Below are 25,582 nucleotides of genomic sequence, written 5' to 3'. Positions count from 1 at the left end.
TGTTAACAGTTAACCCGAGAATGCAACTTTAAAAATAAAAGGGTTTTGTGATTTACACATGAAAGAAGTGAAACTATTACTGTATTCTAACAGATGAAAGGCTTAACAGACAATCAATTTTTCAATGTATAATTTCAGTTACATCACACTGCAAATTTTTGCTATAAATTCTGTGTTACGATCGAGCCCTCCACTATCACCTGATGAAGGAGCATCGCTCCGAAAGCTAGTGTGCTTCCAATTAAACCTGTTGGACTATAACCTGGTGTTGTGTGATTTTTTAACTATGTTTTTGATGGATTGCCTTTAGGTTTGTCCTGGAGTTTAAACTTGGAATAGATCTTCAACTTCAAGTGAACATCAGGTAGTATGACCGTTAGCTCTGGACATTGATTATCGTATACAAGATGTCCTTCAGGCAATACTGGTGCACTAACACATACCTGATCAGATACCAATGTTTTGATACATCCACAATTGGCCAGATTTGATCTTTGTTCAAGAAAGGGATTGGTTCTTGAAGCTGCTTTGCTGCAGTGCTACAAGAGTAGGCTGCCCCATTGCATTGCACTATCCAAACTCATGGTTTCAATGCAGTCCTTCCTATGCCAGTCTATCACGGTTAACTCTGACACTGAAATCATGAAGGATAAAAAACATTTCATCCTGGAAGTGTTCAAGGAAATGTCTTCATCAGCTGAGTTAGCCTTCATGGAGCATGACATTGAAAGTTGCATGCTGCTAGTCTTGGAGAGGAAGACCTATGGACATGAAGTGTTCATAATGGCCAGAACTGGAAGTTTAGCAGCAGGTTTTCTTTCTCATGAAGCATATACCAAGGGGTGGTCTTCACCTTAAAAGCTTACTTGACAAATATATGATGCAGTGGGTTTTGTAAGATTGTTTTTTTTCCCCCAGAGAAGTGAACCTCACTCAGTTTTATTTGATCAATGTTTAATCTGGCTGGTTAGAGTATGGGCTACAAGTGCTGCGTGTTTTTTGGAACAACCGTTGTTACCAGGGTCAAGTATTATTTTTGCATTCCAGCAGGCAAGTTTCAGAATCTTTCTTCTTTTCCCACTATTTCAAGTATGCTTGGACTTTGTGCTTTCTTCTGTTGTAGTTTAGCCACATTAAGAAATGCCAAATCACCAAGGCAAACCAACTGGGTGATGAGATGAGGAACGGTTTAGACCCCTTTCCAACTCAGAAGCAAGCAGTGTTATCCTTCAAGTAGGCTGCATAGGCACATTGGGTGCTACTAGGTGATGGTGTAATCACTCGCTTATCAATGATCAGCATTATGAGCTGCCGCTTGTAGAATTGGAACAGCATCTCCCACGTGTTGCTTTACACCTATTTTAGACCAAAGAGTCATGCTGCTTCAGCAAAACACGCCATTTTGCATTACAAGTCTGACTGATTTGGGGATTGGATACTCGAGTAGTCAACAAAAAGGTATTTGCAGTGAATGTATGCACTCAAACTAGATATACTAACTTTGAGGAGCTACTAAGCTTGCACTTGCAGCCTTCACTGACGACAGTTCGTTAACTGCCTGAAAATGTAAACAACTGCACAGCAGCATCTCAACAGGAAAAGGGCGAAATGATAAAGCAATACAGATACGCAAATCACTAAAAAAGCGATGGAGATTAACGATAGCATGCAAAAATAAAACAAATAAGCATTGGGTTCATTTCCAGATGAACAGAATGGAAATTATAAGTTCGGTTAAACTTGAATCAAACCTTGGTTGTGCTACATAATTTTGCAGTTATGTAGGTAGCTATGGGAGCATGAAGGAAAAGGCAAAGAAAATTAATTTTGATACCAGAACTGAGAGATTAAATATAATTGTAAAAACTAACAAGCTGAGATTGTTCCTCAGAAAAGAGAAGAACAATGGTGAGCAAGTAGTCTTCAAAGTTTAAGGGACATGACATGGCAACCAGAGAACAAGGAAAAGAAAAATGCTGGAAATACTCGACCTCATGTATTCTCTGTGGAGAGAGAAAAAAGCTTTCATGGAATTCAGATGAAAGGTCAAAGGCCGAAAGTAGTCACTTGCTTTTCCCTCCACAAATGCTCCAGCTCTCATAGGGGAGGGAATGCACACAAAAAATAAGCTACAAATGTAAAAAAGTCACTGATAAATCCATTAGGCAATTCAAAAGAAACCTCTACCTGAAGAATAGTAAAAATGCAGAGCTCAATACCAAACAGTAGTTGAGGTGAAAGAAATATATATATTTAAGATGCTAGATTAAACACAAGAAAATAATTGGTCTGTGTTGTAACTTGTATGAATTTCTAGATAGCAATGCTTAAATCAAACACAAAGGCATTTACAGCCAGTATTCTTGCTCATCTTTACCTTTACTTGAAGTATACAATAGGGCAGCTTGAAATGAGACTAGCTGCACATCTACCAGATTCTCCTCTATTGACATCTGCACTGCAAACCCTGCATCAGGATTTATATTCGGCAAGGACAGCAAGTCTGTAGAACGCACAAAGAAGTTCCCATGGAAAGTATGGATGGCGAGACCTGATGAAAAAAAGTATAAATACTTGAATTTCAGTATGGGAAATATGGCATCATGTAACAGTTACTGAAATAAACAAACTGTCAGGCTAAGTTCAATAGAGGTTTCTTTATCACTCTATGATCACTCTATTGCAGTTTTAATCGTAGACTGAAGGTTGCTAACAGCTAGACAACATTGGTAAGTGGGACTGACCTTTAGTGCATCGTATCCTCATGACAGCTTCAAAACCAATCTTTCGAATCAAGTAACGCTTCAGGTCTTTCTCAAACTTCTCCACCAGGACAGGATTGTGTTTGTGATGATAGGATGGATAAGAGTAAATGCAACCAGCCGAGTACTTTGAAATGCAAGCTGAGAAAACATGAACAATCTGTTTTTCAAATTTTGTTAATCCTTGTTTTCAAAAACCATTTTAAGTACAAGATTAGAGTGGGTGACTAAAAGCTTGACCAATAACATGGACTTTAAAAAGAGCACAGAGATAAATAAGAAAAAAACTTTTGCAGAGAATTCTACTGTGAGGGCCTTAACAGATGAAGACATGGTTGATATTTGCTAGGCCAATGAGTGTACAAGAGTCTAGAATTAGAGGAATGCAGGACCTAATGAGGTCAAGAGCTGTGAAGGGGGAAGAAAAGCCATGTACAGATTTGGATAAAATAAAAATTTGATAAGAGAATTAAACATGTTAACAAGATAAAAATTTTACAACTGAGGCACTGATAGACAGGGATGTCAAAACTGCTGAGCAAACACTGCAGCAATCTGTGAACTCTGGGGGATAGAACACTCATGAGACTTGAGCTGAAAATGTGTTGCTGGAAAAGCGCAGGTCAGGCAGCATCCAAGGAACAGGAGAATCGACGTTTCGGGCATAAGCCCTTCTTCAGGAATGAGGAAAGTGTGTCCAGCAGGCTAAGATAAAATGTAGGGAGGAGGGACTTGGGGGAGGGGCATTTGAAATGCGATAGGTGGAAGGAGGTCAAGGTGAGGGTGATAGGCCGGAGTGGGGTGGGGGCGGAGAGGTCAGGAAGAAGATTGCAGGTTAGGAAGGCGGTGCTGACTTCGAGGGATTTGACTGAGACAAGGTGGGGGGAGGGGAAATTAGGAAACTGGAGAAATCGGAGTTCATCCCTTGTGGTTGGAGGGTTCTTGGGTTTCTACTCATGAGACTTGGACAAGTTTAAGGTTAGAGGGGGTGCAAAATGAATTGTTAGCCATGAAATCTTGTTAAATTTGGAGATAATGTAAGCACAGATGAGGGTATCAAACGCACAGAAGTGGGAGGAGGCAGCAATGCATACTCTACTGTAGTCAGACAGTTGTTATTTCGTGACAGTGGAAATGGATTCAGAATCTCAAATCAAGGTCAAACAGGGCACTGCAGTTATACAGGTGACAGGAGTGGCAGAATGTATTTTTAGGGGAATTAAACAAAAGTTTTACAAAACTTCCTTGTTAATACAGTTACAATACAATGTAGTTTAATTGTTAATTTGCATACTGTAAACTCTAGTCTTTCTTACTTACTTAGTGATGCTAAATCAGAGTATTGACCATTCAACATGAAGAGGTCCACTGCTATCTGCTGTCCTGAACAGTCCAGGGCAAGCTTCTTGTAGAAATCAATGGCTGGAGAAAGGTGCTGAACATCCTAATTTTTTAAAAAGAAAAAAAAAGTACTTTAAAAAGAAATGCACTTAATGCTTGCATTATCAAATTAATTTAATAAGAGCTACCAGCTTCAGAAATAATCTAAACAGCCACTCTGCAAAATGAGTCATTAATATGTTTTATCTGTAATCTTCCAATAATTTAAGTTACTGCATACCATATTCACGAAAACCATTGGAAGAAATACAATGTAGCTAATGTGAGGACTCCAAAGTTCTCATTCAGGTTTACGTGGGACAGGGAAACAACAGAAACTTGCATTTTTAAATTCACAGAAATAGCTCATATTTACCATCAAAAATATGCCCCTGAAGATCAATTTTCTACTTTGGCTATGGACTACTCAGTTATGAAGAGGGAACATAATTAAGAATTGATAAAAATTAAAATTACCTGAAACCATTTGTTTTGAAATATGATACGTTGGGCTTTCTGAAAAGTTGACCTATGCTACTTCAAGCTAATGCAGGAGACAATTTCTGCACATCCTATTAACAATGCAGAGGTACTTTAACATTTGAAAGACTATGAAAACAAAATATCACAAGGATATTTTTCCTCTTTGAACTGAGATATTTAAATGATACTTCAATTGCTTTGAATTAGCCAATTTAACCAACAGGCTAGTCTTAAAGAGAATTAAACATGTTAACAAAGCAAAAGAAAACATCACTTCACAAGTACATATCACACAGGTTTCTGGAAAGACCAATCAGTAAAATCCGATCAATTAAGAAACCCACAATTTGCCTTCAAAAACAATAACTGAAAGTAACCGGCCATAAAAAAAACAAAACGAATTCCCTTTGGATAAAATACAGTTACAGTATTGCTCAAACATTGAAAAGAGCAGATCCTACCTTTAAGCTGGATCTCTGGTTGGGATCCTCCCTCGACTTTAAAGCACCTACGCCTAATGAAGGTAACTGTGTTTGGAAGACAGACGCACGACCACCAGTGGGAGACATCAACTTGAACGCAGCCTGTAATGCAGGACCTAGGGCACTCTGAGTCTCCAACGTATTGTGAAACATTTGTGGCAGAGTTCTCAGCAAGTCTTGAATTAACTGCAATCACAGAAAAGCAAACTACTGCTTTAGTTTAAGATTACATGCTTAACATGAACTGGCTTGATGTGGCTCTACTTTCCTCTAATAAACCAATTGCTTCTTTTTAAATAAAGCATTAATGTGGAAATTAGTCTGAATTTGACAAATATCACATACTCAAATATGGAAGCAAGCAGCTCCTGTCACAAATTACTCTACGTTTTCAACATGAGAGAAAGTTGGAAGTTTTATACATATGTCATGCGTCTGAGCAGGATTTTTATTTTGTTTAGTTGGGTGCCAATGTAATTAATGTAATCCAAATTAGCCAATCAAGTAATGCGCAACATTAATGTTCTTGTTTGCTTAGTGTAGTGGACACACTTCCTTACTATTAGGACATATTTCATTGACCAAAGGCCAGACTGTTTTGCTTAGGTTGGCAAGAGCTCTAAAGCAGAGGGCTTGGGCCAACTATAAACACAGTTTGTCAGCACAGTGCATTCCTGCTGCTTGACCATTAGGGTACTGGTTTAGAAGATTGGAGTTGAGCGAGAGCTTTGAAAGCCAAGTGAAAAGCTGACCGGTAAATTAAAAACAAAAACAAAATGCTGGAAAAACTCAGCAGGTCTAGCAGCATCTGTGATAAGATTGCTATAATTCAAGGTTGAATATAAATACTTCATATTTAAATGCTTACCTCTTTGCTTTCATTCAAATTAACCAACAAGTTGTCTGGAGTTGGTATGAAAATATCTGCAAAAAGATGAACATTAGCTTCAGCTCAAGCTGGGATCTTCAATTTGAAGCAATTTTCCTACTGTACATTTGAACAACATTTTCAGCAATACTTAAAATTATCCGATCATTCTCACGTTGTTGTTTGTGGGAGGGCATGCCCAAATTGACTTCACACTTTCTAAAGTACAGTAAGGATGGTCAAAAGCTTGGTCAAAGTAGCACATTAGTTCATGGAATGCCCTGCCAGCAGCAGTGGTGGACTCTCCCTCTTTATGGGCATTTAAGCGGGCATTGGATAGGTATATGGAGGATAGTGGGTTAGTATAGGTTAGGTGGGCTTGGATCGGCGCAACATCGAGGGCCAAAGGGCCTGTACTGCGCTGTATTCTTCTATGTTCTATTATAAGGAGGGTATGAAAGTAAGAGCAGGCTGACAGTCAGATTTAAAAAACAAATTTCAGTGCTCAGGACCCAAATAGCCGGGATAGAACAAATGGAGAGGTTTGATTTTGGCTTATTTTTGGGGACTGGTGAGGGGAGAGACAGGAGGTTGAAGGCAGAGAACAAGAAAGTTCAGAGAAAATGCTTCAGTGGAGGGTTGAGTGTCACATGCTAAGGGTAAGGCTTTGTTAGGAGTTAACGAAAGAATAAAGTGTACATGTTGAAATGGTTGAAAATCAGTGCACATGAGCTATGGCACAGGTATGAATGGGAATTGGTGCAAGGATAGGAAACAGACTGCAGTATGTGGGATGAGTTGAAGTTTAAAGAATAAATACTGGAAGGCTATCCTATTTTGGAACAATGGAGTCTGAAGATGTGAATGAGGATTACAGAAGCAAACCTAAAACATAGTATTTTGGTACAGCCTTTAAAACAACACAAGATTCACAGGAGAGCTATAAAACAAAATTTGACAATGAATTACATAAGCAGATTTTAGCACGTGACCCAAAAACCTGGCCAAAGAAGTAGATTTTAAATTACATTTTAGGGAAGGAAAGAAGAAAAAAAGAGGTAAAGGAGTGGAGAGGCTATGGGGAGGCACTTCAGAGATGGACAGCTGAAGGCATGGCCACTAGGTTGGAGCAGTCAAAACTCTGGATGGTGAAGAAACTGAAATTAGAGAAGAGCAGATAACAAAGATTTTGGGCTGGAGTATTTTACAGGGAATTAGGGTGAGAAGAACCAGGGTGAGACATCATTGCTAAATTTGAAAATAAGAGTGAGTGTTTTCAAAAGAAAGTGTTGCTTAACAAGACACAAACCAGGGTTCAGTGGACACAGGTTGGAGAAAGAGTTTACAAAACTAGGACTAGGTGCAAAGTAAGGGTACAGGCAGAATTTTGAACAAGCTCAGATTTGGAGGGTAGAAGATAGGAGGCTGAACAGAAACACAAAAAAGTCAACTTAAGAACCATGATATAAATGAAGGCTTCAACACAAATTAAATGAACCAAGGCACCTCGAACAATGCTGTCAAGGTGGAAATAGGTAGTTTCAATTGCGAGGTCAAATATATCAAAGGCATACACAGTCTGGTTTAGATTCAGTCAGTTGATAGGGATAGGAATGAAATCACACTTAGAGGTTGCAAACAATCGGATTTAGCCAGAAACCGTGGCCTACGATGGGGAAGGATCAAGTGACATGGGTAAAGAGCACATTATGCAGCAGAAAGACAATGTCTTCAACTTTCCAAAAAAATTACAGAATGCAACTGGCAACTCATCCTACATTTGATTTGAGGAGGATTGATAAAAACAAATCTCGTTCAAATTGATTTTGTAAAGCTTTGAGGGGTTTTGCAGCTGTAAAACATGCTATTTATATCTCAGGTGATACAATTGGCAATGAGTCACTCATCACAGGATAGCCCTTTACTGTTATTTCCCAAGCTATTGCACCTAAAATATTCATTCTTTGTAACAAAGAGTTTTGTACACCAGACTGTGAAAACTTGCGTGTTTACACATACCTTCTATATCTGAAACCACCATCATCTGAGGCTGAGACAGACCTTCCTGAAGACTGTAGAAATGAATGGTGCTATCAAAGGTAATAAAACCTATCCTTGTACGAGAATCACCAGGTAACCTGAAAATTTCAAAACAAATTGGAAACGTTCCAGATGTGAGTACTAAACACACTCCTTGAAGCTTTAGTCAGTTTAAGGCAATCTATATTGTCTTTGCCAAATATGACTGCCTTGACAGAAATATCAAGGTGGTCATATTTTAACTCCATGGCATGTGAAAATTCAAACCCATACAAACCAATTTGAAGACACTATGCTGTATATCAGGCCACTGACTAAAGAATGATTGCAAAACTGCCTTAAGGACCTTACACTCTAAACTTAATAATTATAAATCAATCATTTAGGTTCAATTATGGTCAAGGAATTTCAGGCTAACTGATCCAAGTGTACCTAGTAGAGGGAGGATTAAACCCATGACTGAGCATGAAGGAAGGATCCTGAAAAGAACCTAGCTGGAATTTATTCCCTACAAGAAATGCTAGCTTCCATACACATGCTCTCACTGCTTTCAGAAGTTAGAATCAACGAAAAATTACTCCTATAACAACACTCAAATGCTGTTGATCTGAAAGATACTAATCTGGAAGACAGTATCCATGAGGAGTAACCTGCTTTCCTTCCCAGCCATTCGTGTCAAATAATTTCAGAAGATAGTCTGGGGCCTAAAAAAATACTCTTCACATCCACAGTCAAAAGCCAAATTTTCAAGATGCTGTATGTTTAATGTTCAGGCATGCTGCTGTACACAAATGTTTATTTTTATTAGAGTTCCAGATAACAGTAAAAAGTAGTCAATAACAAAGGAAATGGTGATTTTTGTTTCCCACCCAAGTTGAAGCAATTTTACTTTGTTGTTCCCATCAAGTTGAAAAAAAAAGGCAAATTTTATCTGTTCAATCCTGTCAAATATTTAACAGGATGCCAACACTCCCTTCTTAAAAAAAAAATCCTTGGTATAGTACATTTCCTACATTTTCCTTTTTCAAGTGTTTATCACTGAACTGTCCATGATGTACAAGTCATCATTGCACACACATACTTAATTCACCATGTAACTATGGTATATTTATGAACCACTTGACTTCATTCAATACATGTTACGTGATCACTTAGGAGCAAAAGAAATTCAGAAGGGATGCCAAAAACAAACAAGCTGAAATAAGATCCTTTCAACAGGGAATGCATGTAGAGATGCAACACTACCTCAAGGGATGGTTTTGATCTTGGTTGGTTGGAAAAAGCCAAGGTGTGGACAAGATAAAGCAGTTAGGAATTTTAATGCAAAATATTGCAAGCAACCATTTCAAGAAACAACTGACAAAATTAGCAATCTTCAAACTAGAATAAAAATATTTTGCAGGAACTAGGTATATATGGATTGGCCAGATAAAACAGCAATTTGACGTGTGCAGCAAAAACAAGCTTGATGAAATTTGCTGATTGAGATAAGAAAATAATCAAACAGAGCTACGAAAATGGTATCGGTTCCACTTTGCATACCATGGATAAAAGGTTCTATAGGCTCAGTCCTCAGTTAAGGGGAGATGATGGCAGAATGAACCTAACAGTGGACCAGCTATCCAGAAGTCTGCTTGGGAACCCTGCAGCCCTCCAAACACAATAGCAAGTCCAACTATTTTACGGCCTTAACTCTCCCATGCGCTAGCTCCTTTCCCCACATATCAAGCCTTGTTATCACAGTCTGCCATTACACAGTACCTATTGCTAACCACTAACACAGTTTCCATTAACAGATATTCACCCTGTTAGCCAGATTATCATCCACTCACTTGTCTGTTCAACTGTTCTTCTCTCTCTTTGGGCTCTATCCCCAGCTATCGTTTATTCCTTCACCCCACCCCCCACCATCTGCATATAAATCTGACATTTTCCAAGCTACCATCAATTCTGAGGAAGGGTTATTGGAACTTAAACGTTCAGCCTAAATTCTCTTCAGAGATGCTGCTAGACCTGCTGAGCTTTTCCAGCAATTTCTGTTTTTGTTTCTGATTTATAGCATCCGCAGTTCTTTTGAGTTTTATCTAGGGATTCAATTGAATTGTCTGGGCATACAAGTTGAAATCAGACTGCAACAAGCCATGGAGTTTAAATTCATTTAGTAAATCTGCAATTGGAAGTTGTCTCAGTGATGGCAATGGTCATAGAAGTCCATCTGGTTCACCAATATATTTTAGAGGAGGTGACTGGCGAACAGCAAATGTGGTTGATAAGACCATGAGCAAGTAAGACCATAAGACATAGGGTTAATTGACTGAATAAAATAAATGATTGCTCCTTGAGCAAATTGCATGCACTCTATGCGATCATGGAATGATTATTCAATTCATGATATAACGTTAATACTACCCAGTAAAATTCTTACAATAAAAAAAGGCATAACCAGTTTTCCACTTTCCTTAACATCCCCTCAAAAAAAAGAGTCTGAATGTATGAGCATACTAAGTTTAAATAATTATAAAATATTTTAACACCAGTCAGTTCCAAACTTCATTCCAAGTGAAAAAAAATTACTGGAAATTATATATCTGCTTAAGTAACTGCAGAGATAAAGGTGGATTGACCCAAGGCTAAATTGTGTATATAAATTACAGCATGTCACAAATGATTGGTCACCTTTTACAGAGCTGTGCTTATACCAGATCTGTTGTTAAAACTTATCACAATGAGTCTACACTTCAAGTGAAACAGGTGAGCCAAATAAATTCAGAACAATGAGCCTGTGAACATGTAATGGCGCAGTGGTAGTGTCCCTACCACTGAACAAAAAGATCCAGATGCGGGTACCCTCTGCCACAAAGCCATGTCCTAACAAGTCCAAGCAGGTCGACTGCAAAGCATTTTTTTGCAATACAGTAGTGAACCTTAGAGGTCACAGTTTTGTTTCAAAGTCCAAGACACAGAATTATCTGCATTCAGACAAACTTGCTAAGTTCCATTTGCTGTGCTTCTCTGGCCCAAAACATGCCAGTTTCAGCAGCTGAACATATACCACATGACTAGATATTTAAGCAAATATAATTTTCAATATCAAAGATTCAATACAGTCACGTAAAAGGGAAAACTTTACATTAAAAACTCTTCACATTGTATGAAAAACAAACTTACGCTTCCAAATTATCCAACAGCGACTGGCAGACAGCATTTAAGTATCCAGACTCTATGGCGTTATGGGACACATCCAAGATGTAAAGATAAACTGCAGGCTGTGGTGGTCGCAGCTAAAAAACAACAAATATTGATCAAGCGTGTCTGCTATCTGTAATGGAGTTACAAAATGTTACCATGCAACAAAACAAGTGGAAACACTTGTAAAGCACTTTCAAGGGAAGTGACGGCCTAGTGTTATTATTGCTGGACTGTTAATCCCGACAGCCAGGTAACGTTCTGGGGACCTGGGTTCATATCCTGCTATGGCAAATGGGGGAATATGAAACCAATAAAAATTTAAGAACCGAACAATGACATGAATCGATTGTTAATTGTCAGTAAAAATCCATCTGGTTCACTAACTTCTTCAGGGAAGGAAATTATCATCCTAACCTGGTCTAGCTTATACATGACCCCAGATCCAGTGATGTGATTGACTCTTAATTGCCCTCTGGGCAATTAGGAATGGGCAATAAATGCTGGCTAGCTTGGCCCACTTCCCGTGAATTATTTTAAAAATCATGCAAATCATGGTGTGTTTAAACCAGACTGGTAAAATATGTAAATGCAATTGAAAACAGCATAGGTTTGTTTCTGGAAATATCCCCAGACTCTGACAATTGTCAAAAAAAGGTTAAATTTATCATCTAATAAGCATTATTTTGACTTTTCAAGATGTCAAAATCTTAATAAACCAAATGAAAATAATTTACTGCACTTTTCCTGCCCAATAAAGAAATCATTTTTACCATTACTTGAGATGGACATTCCATATCAGCACATGGTTGCTGTGGTATAGAATTAGCTTACGGACAGAAGTACAACTCCCATTCTAATACATAGTTCAACACACTGTCTCTGTGGAAGGAGCAGCTTAAATTTCAGCAGTCACGATCGACTGAGAAACCATTTCCTCAAGTAGGCTTTGTAACTTCATGTCCTGCTAATAGCATAGATATATGGATATCCTTGAATTAAAACCTTCGAAAAAGGCAGGAGAATGGGTATTCAGTTTTATCCAGCTACTGATAGTTCTGAAAGAGGCTCACTGGACCCAAAAGTTAACCATGCTTTCTCTCCACAGATGCTGCTAGACTTGATTTTATCCAGCAATCTTGTCATTTCAGATTTCCAGCATCTGCAGTTCTTTGTTTTATTTTTGTGTTTAACTCATTACTCATCTCTTCCAGAAATGCCCATCTTGAAGTTCTGCTCCTCTCTCCAACAGAATTTCCATTCTCATCTTGTTTCTTGTTCACCATCATTAGCTTCATTGTCATTGCGAGTGTTGACAAGTTATTTGCCAAAACTCGCTTCCAGAGCCACATGGCATGCTACAGTGACTGCCTCTGGCTCAGACTCAATCCATGTGGATTCCAACTGAAGTTTCATGTGTTTCCAATCTACCCAGGATCACATGGGTATCTCCACGATGTACAATGCTCCTTAGACAGATTTGGAGGTGCTGGTGTTGGACTGGGGTGTACAATTTAAAAATCACACAACACCAGGTTATAGTCCAACAGGTTTATTTGGAAGTGCTTCCAAATAAACTTGCTGGACTAGAACCTGGTGTTGAGATTTTTAACCTTAGATGTTCTTGCTGCATCTCAAGATTCCACGCTTTGGGTCATGCACAGCCATGTGCACAGTCTTGATCTCTCTCTCCCTTTCCATTAGCATTGCCTCACACTATTTCAGAGCTGACATTCCCCCAGTTCCACTTCTGGAATTAAGGAATACAAGTTGCATCAACTCAGGAGGTACCCCGTGCCCCTCTGGAACCTTCCTCCCTTGTTCACATAACCTTCTTGCCAGGTATTTACTGTCCCTTCTGATCTTTTGCTCTCCAGTGCTAAATGTTCTGTACTCAGCATAGGTCTCAGTTTTATCTGTGTTCACATCTTATTGAATTACAAGCATGATGTTGAACTCCTCTTCCATCACCTTCATCTCCATACCCATTTCTTTGGGCAAGAGTCCTCATCTTGTTATACAGACTCAGTGTAGTGCTGGAAAAGACCCCTTCATCCAGATCCCTCCCTCTGAACTTTTACCTGCAGTTCTCCTGCTCATTGAGAACTATTGGCATAACGTGAGGTGCCTTACTTTCCATTACCCCAAACCTCTCCCCAATTAGACCTCTTCCCTCTGAACTAACTGCAGTGCTCTCAGATCCAACCTTGACTTGGTGATTAAGCCTGCCAACAAGGGTGGTGCCGTTGCAGTAGTCTAGCATACTAACCTCTACATTGTGGTCTACATTGTGTAGACCCAAAATGTTGACTCTGCTTTCTTTCCACAGATGCTGGCAGACCCATTGAGTTTCACCAGCAATTTCTGTTATGATTATGAGGTACTAGGAAAATGCACAAGGTACCAGTCCTAAACCTCTCCCTTCCAGGTAACCAACTAGCTTGCTATAGAAAGACAAAACACTAATCTTTTAAGCCTGTTCCTATTTAAACTTACAATGCAGTGACAACTGGTGCATCGTACATGGTTTTATAACAACTAACTCTTCATTTCAGGATAGCACAGCTCCACCAGTATACTTATAATTTAATCCAGGTGCAAACTATCTAGAATGAATACGTAACATTTTCCAAGTATTAATGTGTGTCATTATTGGTTCAGTGATAGCGCACCCACCTATGGGAGTTAGATGATTTTAGATTTCTTCCAGTCCAGAGACCGGAGAACAGAATCTAAGCAGACACTCCACTGGAGTGTTAATAGAGTGCTGCACTGTCAAAGGTGCCAGTTTTCACATGAGTGCGCAAATATCCTGTACGAAACATTACTCAATTGCAATGTTAAAGCTAATTTAGAATCTCATGGAATTCAATTGTTTTTCACGCTAGAATTGTTTTGTCAACTGAAAGGACAATTCCGCATCGATGATAGAGTTTAGCATAAGATAGAGATATACATTCGTTTAAAAATCAAAAGAGCTAGACTCACCATGTACTCTGAAGGAGCAATAAATTCTATAGTAGCACTCTGAACTTCAGGTCGCTTGTGTGGCTCTCCATAGGACCGAGTCACAGGGTTGTACATGAATTCTTCAGGAACTAAATATCAATACAACAGTTTCAGATGCTTACATACATAATGCGCAAGTCAGTGCAAACTGTCTTTTATATTTGCATTTTTGTATACTCGCACTCATCTGGATGAAGATGTTGGTTCTAGATCATGGAAAATCTCATGCTTTTAAGTGCCTGAAGAATGTAGTCTGATCAGTTGTTCCTGGAGCGAATGGGTCATATCAACTTACAGTATCCTTACTGTGTGCCATGTTTGCATTTACCATACCAAATCATTATTAACCTATTATTAGGCAGCTCAGTCCTGAATTAGGAGGACACCACAAAAACAGCCCATTTAACTGCTTACGGATGTCACCACAGAACTACTTGAATTTAATTTCCCAGCTGTTTTAAAACGCAAGTCAATTTTCTTGTACTTTATTCTCTCAATAATTCAATGTCACTCCACTAACCAAGTGTTAATGCAGAGACCTCATTTTCCAGAAGTCCTAAACCTATGCACTTTGTTACCAATATTTTGAAATTTTCAACAATTCTATTGGACTGAAATAGCACTGTAGGTTACATAGGTGCCAAATAATTCTACCTTCACACAACACACCTGTAGGAAAATTGGATACAAAAGGTCAAATAACTTGCACATGGGAAAGATCAAACTCCTGCCTCCCAGCCAACTGCTGTAAATTCAGTAAAAGGGCTAAGTGAACTGGTTTGCACTGGTGCTGGTGTAAAAGTGTCCCTTAATCATATCTTGAATTTTTCTATTCCAGTGAAATTCATCAGCAAGCCTGATTTAAATGTGTAAGGCTCTCTCCAGGAAAGGAGTCATGCACACCACAAAACATACCGGCATAAGCAGCAAAAGCCTCTAAGTGGTGGTTTGTGCAAGTAGTACTCAAATGCTACCTATCCACTTGTGTTGTTTTACTTGGAGGAAATATTCATGTGTGTTACTCCTTTTACTCCTTTAATGTCCCCTCACTACCAAGTACTCTAGTCAACAACAGAGGAAACAAAAAAATTTAAGCATTAACCATTCTCATCTGCAAATTGTTCCATGACATCACCACAAACTAAGTTAAGTTTCAGTTGAGCTTAACAAATGGAAATGTGCATCGGTGTCTGTAGTTGCTAATTAAAGTGCCACTGAACTCATTTTCATTACTGGAGGATGTCTATTCTACAGGAGATGCTGTCTTTTGGATTCATTAAACCTGCATGCTAAAGGTGACACTACTTCATAACTTACTTGAAGAGCAGCACACAATTTTTCCAATATTCATTCCCCAACTAGCAGCAAATGTCAGTGACCTGGTGAATGATTTGTTATTCAAGAAACTCTCTTGGATAAAAACTGAAACCATGTGTACCTGAAGAACAGGGACTGAATTTCTAAACGTGATACATTGTGACTTTCATATAGAGCCATATTATTGCCACTTCTTTCACAACTTCTACAACCACTGTTTATCCCTTTGCCCTTCCCATGCATTCCCCCAATTCTGTTCCATGGGAACAGAATCTTCAATCACCTCGGTCCTACTTTGTCAAATGCCTTTTTAAAACCCATCTTAACACTCAAGTCTCCCAATGTGGTTTTGCAACCACCCCTCTTTCATTTATTTTCTGAAACTTAAGCTTTAAACAAATTTCACGTTTCAAAAACATTTTTATACTTTTTGGTGATCTTACCATCATTAACTCGATAGCACAAGTTACATTTCCATCTTCTTTGGTCCAGAAAATTGACAAAAGGATTTATATAAGTTCTGCAAGAACGACATCTCACAATGGTACTCGATGTAACCACAGGCAATTGCTGCAACATGATGCATACACACTAAGCAGTAGTAATATAGTCATAACATTTTTTTTTAAATTAAAGGATTTACTTTAGAAGGAGTGCAGTTTTAAAATAAAAGTCAACGTGCATAAATTATTAGGTTAGTGCAGCATAATCAACCAATGTTTGCACACAACCTCAGATACTCCCCTTTCCCCTGATCAGTGCGCTCCTAATCACAATCAGATTGCCAAGTGGAGAGGCCAAGCTGAGGACAGGCTGCTCCAAACCTGACAAGGCTTTGATGGTTGAATCAAAGCACATTTTATTGTAAAACATGAATTGTTTGCACCACAGAAATATTAGTTATCACTTACTGACAGGTCTCTGAATGGATGCAGCTGTAATCCTAAAGGAAGCTTAGCTTTGCTCAATAAAGACTGAGTTTGAGGGATGTTGGTTAACGTACACCGGAACACACTGAAACAAAAATATTTCACTTCAGCAAAATTAAACAGGAACAGATCAGATTTTATTTCATTTTAGCTGAGACGAGAAATTGGTCAGAATGCTATAATCTAACTCTTGATGTTACAATGAAGGGTTGGAAGAAGTTATTCCATATTCCTGTTTCCAGCAAGAAACCCTTGGGAGTGTAAACATGGACATTACAGGATTGCATCCCAAGGTATTTGAAATAAAAGAAAGAAAAACTGCGGGAAATTTGTAAGGTGTTTGGCAAAGGCTACCAAAGTGTTGTAAGATTATTGCTACATTTTACATGCTAGTCACCTATACTATTTTAGGCCAAACATTTTTTAGGCAAAGCAACAGTGAATTGTTAGTACCCACTGAAAGATAGCCCCCCTTCAGGAGGGAAGAAATTGGGACAAAACTGAAAAATTCAAGAAAATAGCACAGGAGAGGACATAAATATTCAGCTTTTGAACTTTGTTATTCACTACCACATGAATTGCTGAAACATTTAAAAGGGAATTGAAATTCCTGATTCAGCAAAGGGAAAAGTAAGATTTGAAAACAGAACCTGAAGAACTTCTTCAGTAAGCAAGCTATCACAAATACTGCCTCATTTGACAAAGGACACGTTTCAAACAACAGCACTAGAACTGGGTCAAATGGGGGGGTAGATAAAAGAGCAGGAAGCAAACATCAATTTATTATTAGGATTTGATTTGGTTTACAAAGTTCTCCATTTCAAAATCACAACGTTTGTTTGGTCAAGAAACATTAGAACATTTTACAACTTACTCTGGATTGCAGTTTAGTTTCTGCAGTTCCTTGTGTAGATTTGCATGCGGGGCTTTGACTGGAGTTGAAGGCAGAATGTTTCTCTCCTGCAGGAGATTTATTGGTCGTGCTGCCTCTGATTGTTGACCCTGCTGCAAGCTAAGTCCACCCATGCCAGCCATTAGTTGATTAAAATGTGGAACCTGAAGAAAGTAAGTTTTACTGTGAGCAGAAACTGTTGCAAAAACAGATACGACATAGATAAATCACCACCTCCAGAGGTATTTGAAACAGGCACTACTGTTTTTGAAAACAGCATGCTATAGACTACTGTAATAGATTTTGCATGCATCATGTTGTAAAACATTTTTGCATAATTGCCATGATGCAAAATGTTTTTTTTTCTGCTGAATACAGACAAATGTCCATCTAATGGGGTTATCCATGAGAGCCACTGAAAATTGTCAAACATATTGACTCAATTCCTTTAAAATTCTCAGATGTGCACCATCTGTTCTCAAACCGGCTGTGAGAATAAATCTCAAGAGTGCCACTGTAATGAGATTAATAAAGCTCAAGTCTCAAAGCAGCAGTCGCACAATGGAATTGTTATAGGTCTAGAGGAGCTGAATGTGCTGTTACAAATGAGGTAGAAGGAAAATTTTGGGATTATCTTTGCATCATGCAATGAAATGGGTTTCAATTTAACATCTCAGCAGGTATCCTTCACTGAATAAGGAGTGGCTTTTCAAGGGTTAGCGATAGGGTGTTGTTTGTATAAACGGAAAAGGGTGCTGCAAGATTTCTGAATTAATACAAGGACAGACTGATACCACTGTTTGAAAGGCTTGGCCTTACAAAAAACAGGAAAAATATGTTGGGCAGCAAAAAAAAAATGGCAGATAGACAATCTTCAAAAGTATATTTTATGAAAGTCTGTTACACAAACACAGTATCATACTTCAGCAAAAACAACTGTGAAGGCTCAACTAATAAACAGGCTAGTACATCAATTCAATAAAAGTGGGATCATAAATAGAAGACTTTCCAAAATATTTTAACACTTGCACGTGATGGAAGAAAATCGCAATTCTTACCGATTAGAATTCACATCTTAAAAAATACAGATTTTCTTAAAAAAAAACATTTTCTTCTCTCTGGTTCCCTACACAAGATCACAAGCAACTTGAACTCAGATCTTCAGTAATATGACTCCACAATCAACAGCCACAAAAAACTGGGAGCAAATTATTGCGTGCAATTCTGGTCTCCTTCCTATCGGAAAGATGTTGTGAAACTTGAAAGGGTTCAGAAAAGATTTACAAGGATGTTGCCAGGGTTGGAGGATTTGAGCTACAGGGAGAGGCTGAACAGGCTGGGGCTGTTTTCCCTGCAGCATCGGAGGCTGAGGGGTGACCTTATAGAGGTTTACAAAATTATGAGGGGCATGGATAGGATAAATAGGCAAAGTCTTTTCCCTGGGGTCAGGGAGTCCAGAACTAGAGGGCATAGGTTTAGGGTGAGAGGGGAAAGATATAAAAGAGACCTAAGGGGCAACTTTTTCACGCAGAGGGTGGTACGTGTATGGAATGAGCTGCCAGAGGAAGTGGTGGTGGCTGGTACAATTGCAACATTTAAGAGGCATTTGGATGGGTATATGAATAGGAAGAGTTTGGAGGGATATGGGTCGGGCGCTGGCAGGTGGGACTAGATTGGGTTGGGATATCTGGTCGGCATAGAGGGGTTGGACTGAAGGGTCTGTTTCCATGCTGTACATCTCTATGACTCTAAGTGGCTGCTTGGTCTTAATTTGAGTTTCTATTGGTTTTAAGACATCACCAGCAGGAAACAGGGTCATTCAAATCCATGACTAGTAAGGGTTTGCATCAGCTTTTCATAGAAAATTTGAAGTTTCCTCATAACAACACAGAAAACATTAGCACCTCACATACCTGAGAGGGTTGCTGTGGTCCTTCTGTATTTACCAGCTGACCACCTGGAATTCCAGAGCTAGCCATGCTTTGGTAGCCAGGTGGTAAGGTGGGATAAGAGTAGCCAAGTGTCCTTCTAGTGTGGAGACCTTGTTGAATTGGCTGCACTGTAGTGCAAATAGGAGAAGAGAGTCAAAAGCTTACTTAAAAGCTGATTTGAACAAAGTAACATTCTTTTCAGCGTTACAAGCCTGCCTCATTGAAAGCTGCAATGTCCATTAGGGTAAAGAAAAAAATTTGTAGTCGAAAATCAGTTTTTTTAAATGATGGCCCTGTTCACGTTACACCACCGCCTCATGCATAATTATGGACCCATTTCTATGCAGACTTGAAAAGAGCAATTCAGATTATAGCCATGCATTTAAACAATATGAGAAGCTTTATTAAAAATGATCTTTCATCCCACAAAGTAGTTATGCTGACCACAGAAAAAGGACGTTCCTAATTTTTAGTCCAGTTGCAACACAATTTATTTTCTCCCAACATCTAGCAACAAAAATTAACAATTTTGTAAGTGCAGTACTTACTAATTTCACCTCCTCCTTCCACACTATCATAATGATCAATTGTTGACTGATCACCAGATGACCCAGTGTTGACTCCTTAAAAAGATAAAAAAAAATAACTTGCATCAAGTATATTTAGTTGGAAACAAATTGCTCTACGTTGTATAACTATTGCAGTGTCACTTTAAAAACTCATTTCTACAATTTACATATCTTTCAATTACTTCACCTCTGCACCAGTCCATCCAAATTATTTATATTCCTCCAGTATTAAACATCTTGCACATGCCTGATTTTAAACTGCAGCTATGCTTTCAGTTACCGAGGCCCTCAGTTCTGGAATCCATTTTCAAGTGCTTCCTTCCTTATTTAAAACCTCCTTAAACTGCACCTGGTCTGCCCTATCACTACCTTACATAACTCTTAAAATTGGTTTGCCTATGCTCCTAGGAAATAACTTGGGATGTTTTGGTATGTTAAAACACAACATGAATACAATTACTTCAAAAGACAAATGATTTTAGAAAAAGAAAATGAAATCCACTATGTATATCAGAAGTGAAACAGCGTTTTTAAACATTTATTCATTTGTGGGATATGGGCATTGCAACTGGCCAGCATTTACTGCCCATCCCTAGTTGTCCTTGAGAAGGTGATGGTGAGCTACTCTTGAAATGCTGCTGTTCACCCGCTGTGGGTTGACCCACAGTGCCCTTAGGGGGAAGGAATTCCAGGATTTTGACCCAGTGATAGCAAAGGAATGGTGATATGTTTCCAGACCAGGATGGCAAGTGGCTTGGAGGGGAACTTGAAAGTGGTAAGTGTTTCCATCTACCTGCTGCCCTTGTCCTTCTAGACAGAAGTGGCCGTGGGTTTGGAAGATGGTGACTGAGGATCTTTGGTGAAGTTTCAGTTGCATCTCGTTGATAGTACACATGGCTGCTGCTGAGCATCAGTGGAGGGGGGAAGTGGATGCACGTGGATGTCGTGCCATTAAACCAGGCTGCTTTGTGTTGGATGGCGTCAAGCTTCTTCAGCGTTACTCGGGCTGCACTCATCCAGACCAGTGGGGTGGATTCCATCACACTTCTGGATGTGCCTTGTAGAGGGTAGGCAGGCTTTGAGGAATGAAGTGGTGTGTTGCTTGTTGCAGTATTCCTAGTCTCCGACCTGCTCTCGTAGTCAGTGTTTATGTGGAGAGCCCAGGTCAATGACAATCCCTAGGATGTTGATAGGGATTCATGATTTAGAGACGCCGGTGTTAATTAGGGATTCAGTGATGGTAACACCACTGAATATCATGGAGCAATGGCCAGATGGTCTCTTCCTCGAGATGGTCATAACCTTGCATTTGTATGAGCAAACATTACTTGCCACACCAAGCTTGGATATTGTCCAGATAAAGTCATAGATTTGCTGCATTTGGACACGGACTGCTTCATTATCTGAGGAATCACGAATGGTGCCAAACATTGAACAATGATCAGCAAATATTCCCACTTCTAGTGTCTCCAACCATTTCTTGATATTACGTGGGGTGAATTGAATTGACTGAAGTTGATATCTGTAATGGAGGAGGCAAAGATAGATCATCCATTTGGCATTTCTGGTTGTAGATTACTGTGAAAGTTTCAGCCTTATCTTTTGCACCGATGTACTGGGCTCTTCCATTATTTGGGATGGGAATATTTGTGGAGTCTCTTCTTCCAGTGAGTTGCTTAATTGTCCATCACCATTCACAATGGATGTGGCAGAACTGCAGATTTTAGATCTGATCCATTGATTGTGGGTTTGCTTAGCTTTGTCAATCACTTGCTGCTTATGCTACTGGCATGCAAGCAGTCCTGTTTGGTGGCTTCATCAAGTTGACACATCTTCAGGTATGCTGATGCTGCTCCTGGCATGCCCTCCTGCAATCTCCACTGAGCCAGGGTTGACCCCCTAGCTTGATGCTAATGGTTGAGTGGGGGAAATATGCTGGGCTATTAGGTCACAGATTGTGCTAGAGTACAATTCTGCTGCTGTTGATAAACCACAGTACCTCGTGGATGCCCAGTCTTGAGTTGCTACATCTGTTTGAAGACTATCCCATTTAGAAGTGATAGTGCCACTCAACACAATGGAGGTTATTCTCAAATGTGAAGTCAGGACTTCATCTCCAAAAGGACAGTCCAGTGGTCACATTATCGGTACTGTCATGGACAGATACATCTGCAGCTGGCAGATTGGTAAGATGAAATATGTTTCTCCCTCACCATCAACTGCAGGCCCAGTCAGCAGTCACGTTCTTTAGGACCCTACTAGCTCAATCACTAGTACTACTACTGAGCCACGCCTGGTGGGATGTTACTAATCTTTCAGGTAAAATAACAAATAAATGTTTGTAGTTGTAGTGTTTAATTCACAGCAGCATGCTTTAGTTATAGTTCAGCATTACACCAGGCAAATAATGACTATCAAATGATAAGGACTCATTCTAAAATCATAAGCAGGTAAGAGGTTTCACTTTTGATTTTTGATCATCAGTTATTTCCATATAAAATAAAAATCACCAAGACAAGGCACCTCTGAAAATAAAAGTAATCTTTGGAACTGAAATGTTGCCATTTAACAGACTCTAATTAAAAAGTTGCAACTCTTATTAACAAAACTGATTAAACTGACTAGTCAGTCAAGACTGCAAATTTTATTCATCTCACATCTTAGTGTCTTCAACTTTATACTCGTATATTTCAACTTGTTCAATTCACATTGTTTTACCCCACTGATTGTCTACAGTCAAAAAAGTGCTACATGACCTTTATTTTTATATTTAACATTCCTTGCAATAAACATTCTATGAGCTTTCCTAGTTAGTAGCCATGCCTGCATACTAGCATTAATGCATTAGGACAGCCAGATCATTTGTGTCTTAAAGCCCTGCAATCATTGATGTTATGTATCAGACCAGACCCCACCACCTCTCTCCTCCACCCCGAAAACAAAAGTTTTATAAAGGAGACTGTCCAGATCCTAACTTTTAGATTTAACGGCAAGTGTAAGGTGCTGTTACATAACCAGTTGACATGACATGTTAACATTTGTGCCACAGAAACATTTTCCATTTACCTCATTCCTGCTTCAAGATGTAATGGTGCACCATTTACCAGTTCACTGCCCAAGTACCACAGTTGTTTTGTCAATGCACAACATAATCAACAGAATTTTAATTTTCCTGCATAAAATTACATTGACAATTGTTTCCCATCCTCAGTTCTTTGAAGCAAATCCTTCTGAGAACTGTACTGCATCAATAACCAGCTCAAGTTCAGCTATTTTGAGATTTTATCACATGCTTCAGTGAAATGGTCTTTTATCCCTACTCTCTGGTAACGCATGAATTGACAAACAATTTGCCTTACATTGCAGATTGTTCCTTTCAGTTTAAACAACGCGTATTTATACAGACTCATTAATGTAACAATTGTACCAAAACATTTCACACAAGCATTAGAAAACTATGCACAACAGTCAATGTTACAGGGAGACATTTGGTCAATCAAAATTTTGGTCCAGAATTAGGTTTTAAGGAGAGTTGTAAAAGACAAAGTAGAGAGAGATTGGCAAGTATGCATGGAGAGAAACTTCCAAACCTTGGAGCCCAGACAATTGAAACTATGGCTACCAAAGACAAGGCTGAAACAACTGTAACCATCAACCGTTCAAAATCAAAACAGCATTTGGCCAAGAATCCTTAGCAATGGGAAACATGGAGAAAACTCTCACTTAGTTGCAATCACACCCCGAAAGATTGTTGGAGATCCATTCTCTCAGTCCAAACACATCTCTACAGGAGTTCCTCAGGACCATGTCCTGGGCCCCAAAATCTTTGGCTGTCTCATCAATTACCTTTCTTCCATTGTAAGGTCAGAAGTAGAGACAATCGCTGATAGTTGAACCATTGTAATGTTCAGAACCATTTGCGAACCCTCAGCTACTGATGCCATCCATGCTCAGGCTGATAAATACTAAGTAGCACTCACATCATACATTGTGGGAATTGACCATCTCCAACAACCAAGAATTTAATAACACCCCTTGACATTTGATAACATTACCATCATTGAATCTCCCACCGTTAATCCCCAGGATATTGACATTAACCAGAAACTAAACTGGGTCAACCATGTAAATACTGTAGCTGCAAGATCTGATCCAATGCTAGGAATACTGCAGCAAGTAATAAACACCACCAGTTGTCATCTACAAGGTACAAATCAGAAGCGTGATAATATATTCTCCCCGGCAGGTGTGTACAGGATAAAGTAGCTCAGTTGATTGGCAGCCCTGCTGAGACTTTCAACACTCAACCCTCACCAGCAATGCATGTGAACAGAACTGCCTGTAAGCTCCCCTCCCAGGGCAAACACAATCCTGACATGAAACTATATCACCCTTCCATTGTCACTGAGTGAAAAATACTGGGACCCCTTTTCAACAGAAGTGTGGTAACAAATCCCATAAACGAAAACAACCAGCCAAACGAGGGTGCACGGGAGGCCAGAACTGGAAGAACTCAGAAGTCTTAGGGGGTTTGTTATACTGGAGAAAATGGTGTTAGGCGAATGAGAGGCCAAGGAAGGAAATAAAATCAAGAATGAGTGTTTTAAAAGCAACTTGTTGCTTGACATACAGTCAATCTAGTTCAGAATGAGGTTTTCCCCAGAGTTTCAGATGCCCTAAAATATGAAAAGGTAGTGTCAAAGACTAGTCTACAGCATGAAAGAACATTGCAACAGATGAGAAAAGACAGCAGCAAAAATCCAAGTAATCAAGAGTGATCTTCATGATGTGATAAGTATCAGTCTAAATGCTCATTGAACCAGTCTGCTGATCCCACAATCTCAGAACTGTTCCATGGGTCAGGGATAAAGTTGATGGCCTCGGACCAAAGTTTAAATATCCTCTGATTCACAACATGGGCTAAAATATAACAGTAAAATGTTATCAAAAAGTAATATTCTACAATTAAAACAGAGATGTTTTTCCATTACATTATTGTCAAGCCAGAAATACATCATACTTTACGACATGATAAAAGTATATCACTTAACATTTTGACACATGTTAAACATTTCTGTCCTGAGGTACACAGTATTGTGAACAGCACTACCACCTATTTATAGTTGGTGTGCATTTAAGATCCATGCAGGTTAGTATTGCAGAATAGGCTCTTGATGTTCTGATTTATCAGCATTCTACATTTCAAATGGAAACTCAAGATTTTGGCCAATAGAAACATTCATTACCTGTTGAGTGTCTCAAAAGGTTTTGAGCCAGTGGTGGATCATGGTTAGTGGTGATCAGAGGTTGTGTTGGTCTCAAAGGAGGACCTGTATTTGGTGGGGGACCCAAAGGCGTCCTGCCAGGCTGATATATCTGATTTACCATCTGGTTGACTGATGGATGACTTGAAGCAACTGAAATTAAATGAAATCACAGAATTTTGAATCCACATACAAACGTATAACCTATTTTACACAACTTGAAATGCAATTAATTATCAGAATTGTGGAAGAAATAAATTCTCACAAGAATACCTTTAAACAAGCTTCATATACAATACTCCATTAAAAAATTAAAGTTTCAATGAAACATGCATTTAAATATAGTGAATAGAACCACAGCATTGTAACATCACAGGACAGGTTATGCAAAACTGCACCATTACGAGAAATGCATTGTCCAATTCAAACAAGCTCTTCTAACAGAGGTTGCATTGTATGCTGAAAATTGT

The 25,582-nt window shown here is 39.0% G+C and overlaps 1 protein-coding gene across 1 annotated transcript in view; it reads right to left on the bottom strand.

The window, feature by feature from the left end:
- sec24a (SEC24 homolog A, COPII coat complex component) overlaps positions 1-25,284 on the bottom strand; it is a 45,199-nt gene extending 19,915 nt beyond the window's left edge. The window contains exons 1-14 of the mRNA XM_043703454.1: positions 25,095-25,284; positions 19,828-19,902; positions 19,262-19,407; positions 17,331-17,512; positions 16,439-16,541; positions 15,971-16,097; positions 14,190-14,299; positions 11,184-11,296; positions 7,995-8,113; positions 5,976-6,031; positions 5,087-5,293; positions 4,083-4,206; positions 2,745-2,903; positions 2,378-2,551 (exon numbers count right to left, since the gene is read on the bottom strand). Coding sequence (XP_043559389.1) covers positions 2,378-2,551; positions 2,745-2,903; positions 4,083-4,206; positions 5,087-5,293; positions 5,976-6,031; positions 7,995-8,113; positions 11,184-11,296; positions 14,190-14,299; positions 15,971-16,097; positions 16,439-16,541; positions 17,331-17,512; positions 19,262-19,407; positions 19,828-19,902; positions 25,095-25,236 — 1,837 coding nt within the window. The 5' untranslated portion in view covers positions 25,237-25,284. The remainder of the gene's footprint in view (positions 1-2,377; positions 2,552-2,744; positions 2,904-4,082; positions 4,207-5,086; positions 5,294-5,975; positions 6,032-7,994; positions 8,114-11,183; positions 11,297-14,189; positions 14,300-15,970; positions 16,098-16,438; positions 16,542-17,330; positions 17,513-19,261; positions 19,408-19,827; positions 19,903-25,094) is intronic.
- Between the last annotated feature and the right edge of the window lie 298 nt (positions 25,285-25,582).

This window comes from Chiloscyllium plagiosum, chromosome 14 (assembly GCF_004010195.1).
Source record: "Chiloscyllium plagiosum isolate BGI_BamShark_2017 chromosome 14, ASM401019v2, whole genome shotgun sequence".
Taxonomy (NCBI): Eukaryota; Metazoa; Chordata; class Chondrichthyes; order Orectolobiformes; family Hemiscylliidae; genus Chiloscyllium; species Chiloscyllium plagiosum.
Note: the sequence above shows the minus strand (reverse complement) of the source record. Positions and strands in the feature narration are given on the sequence as shown.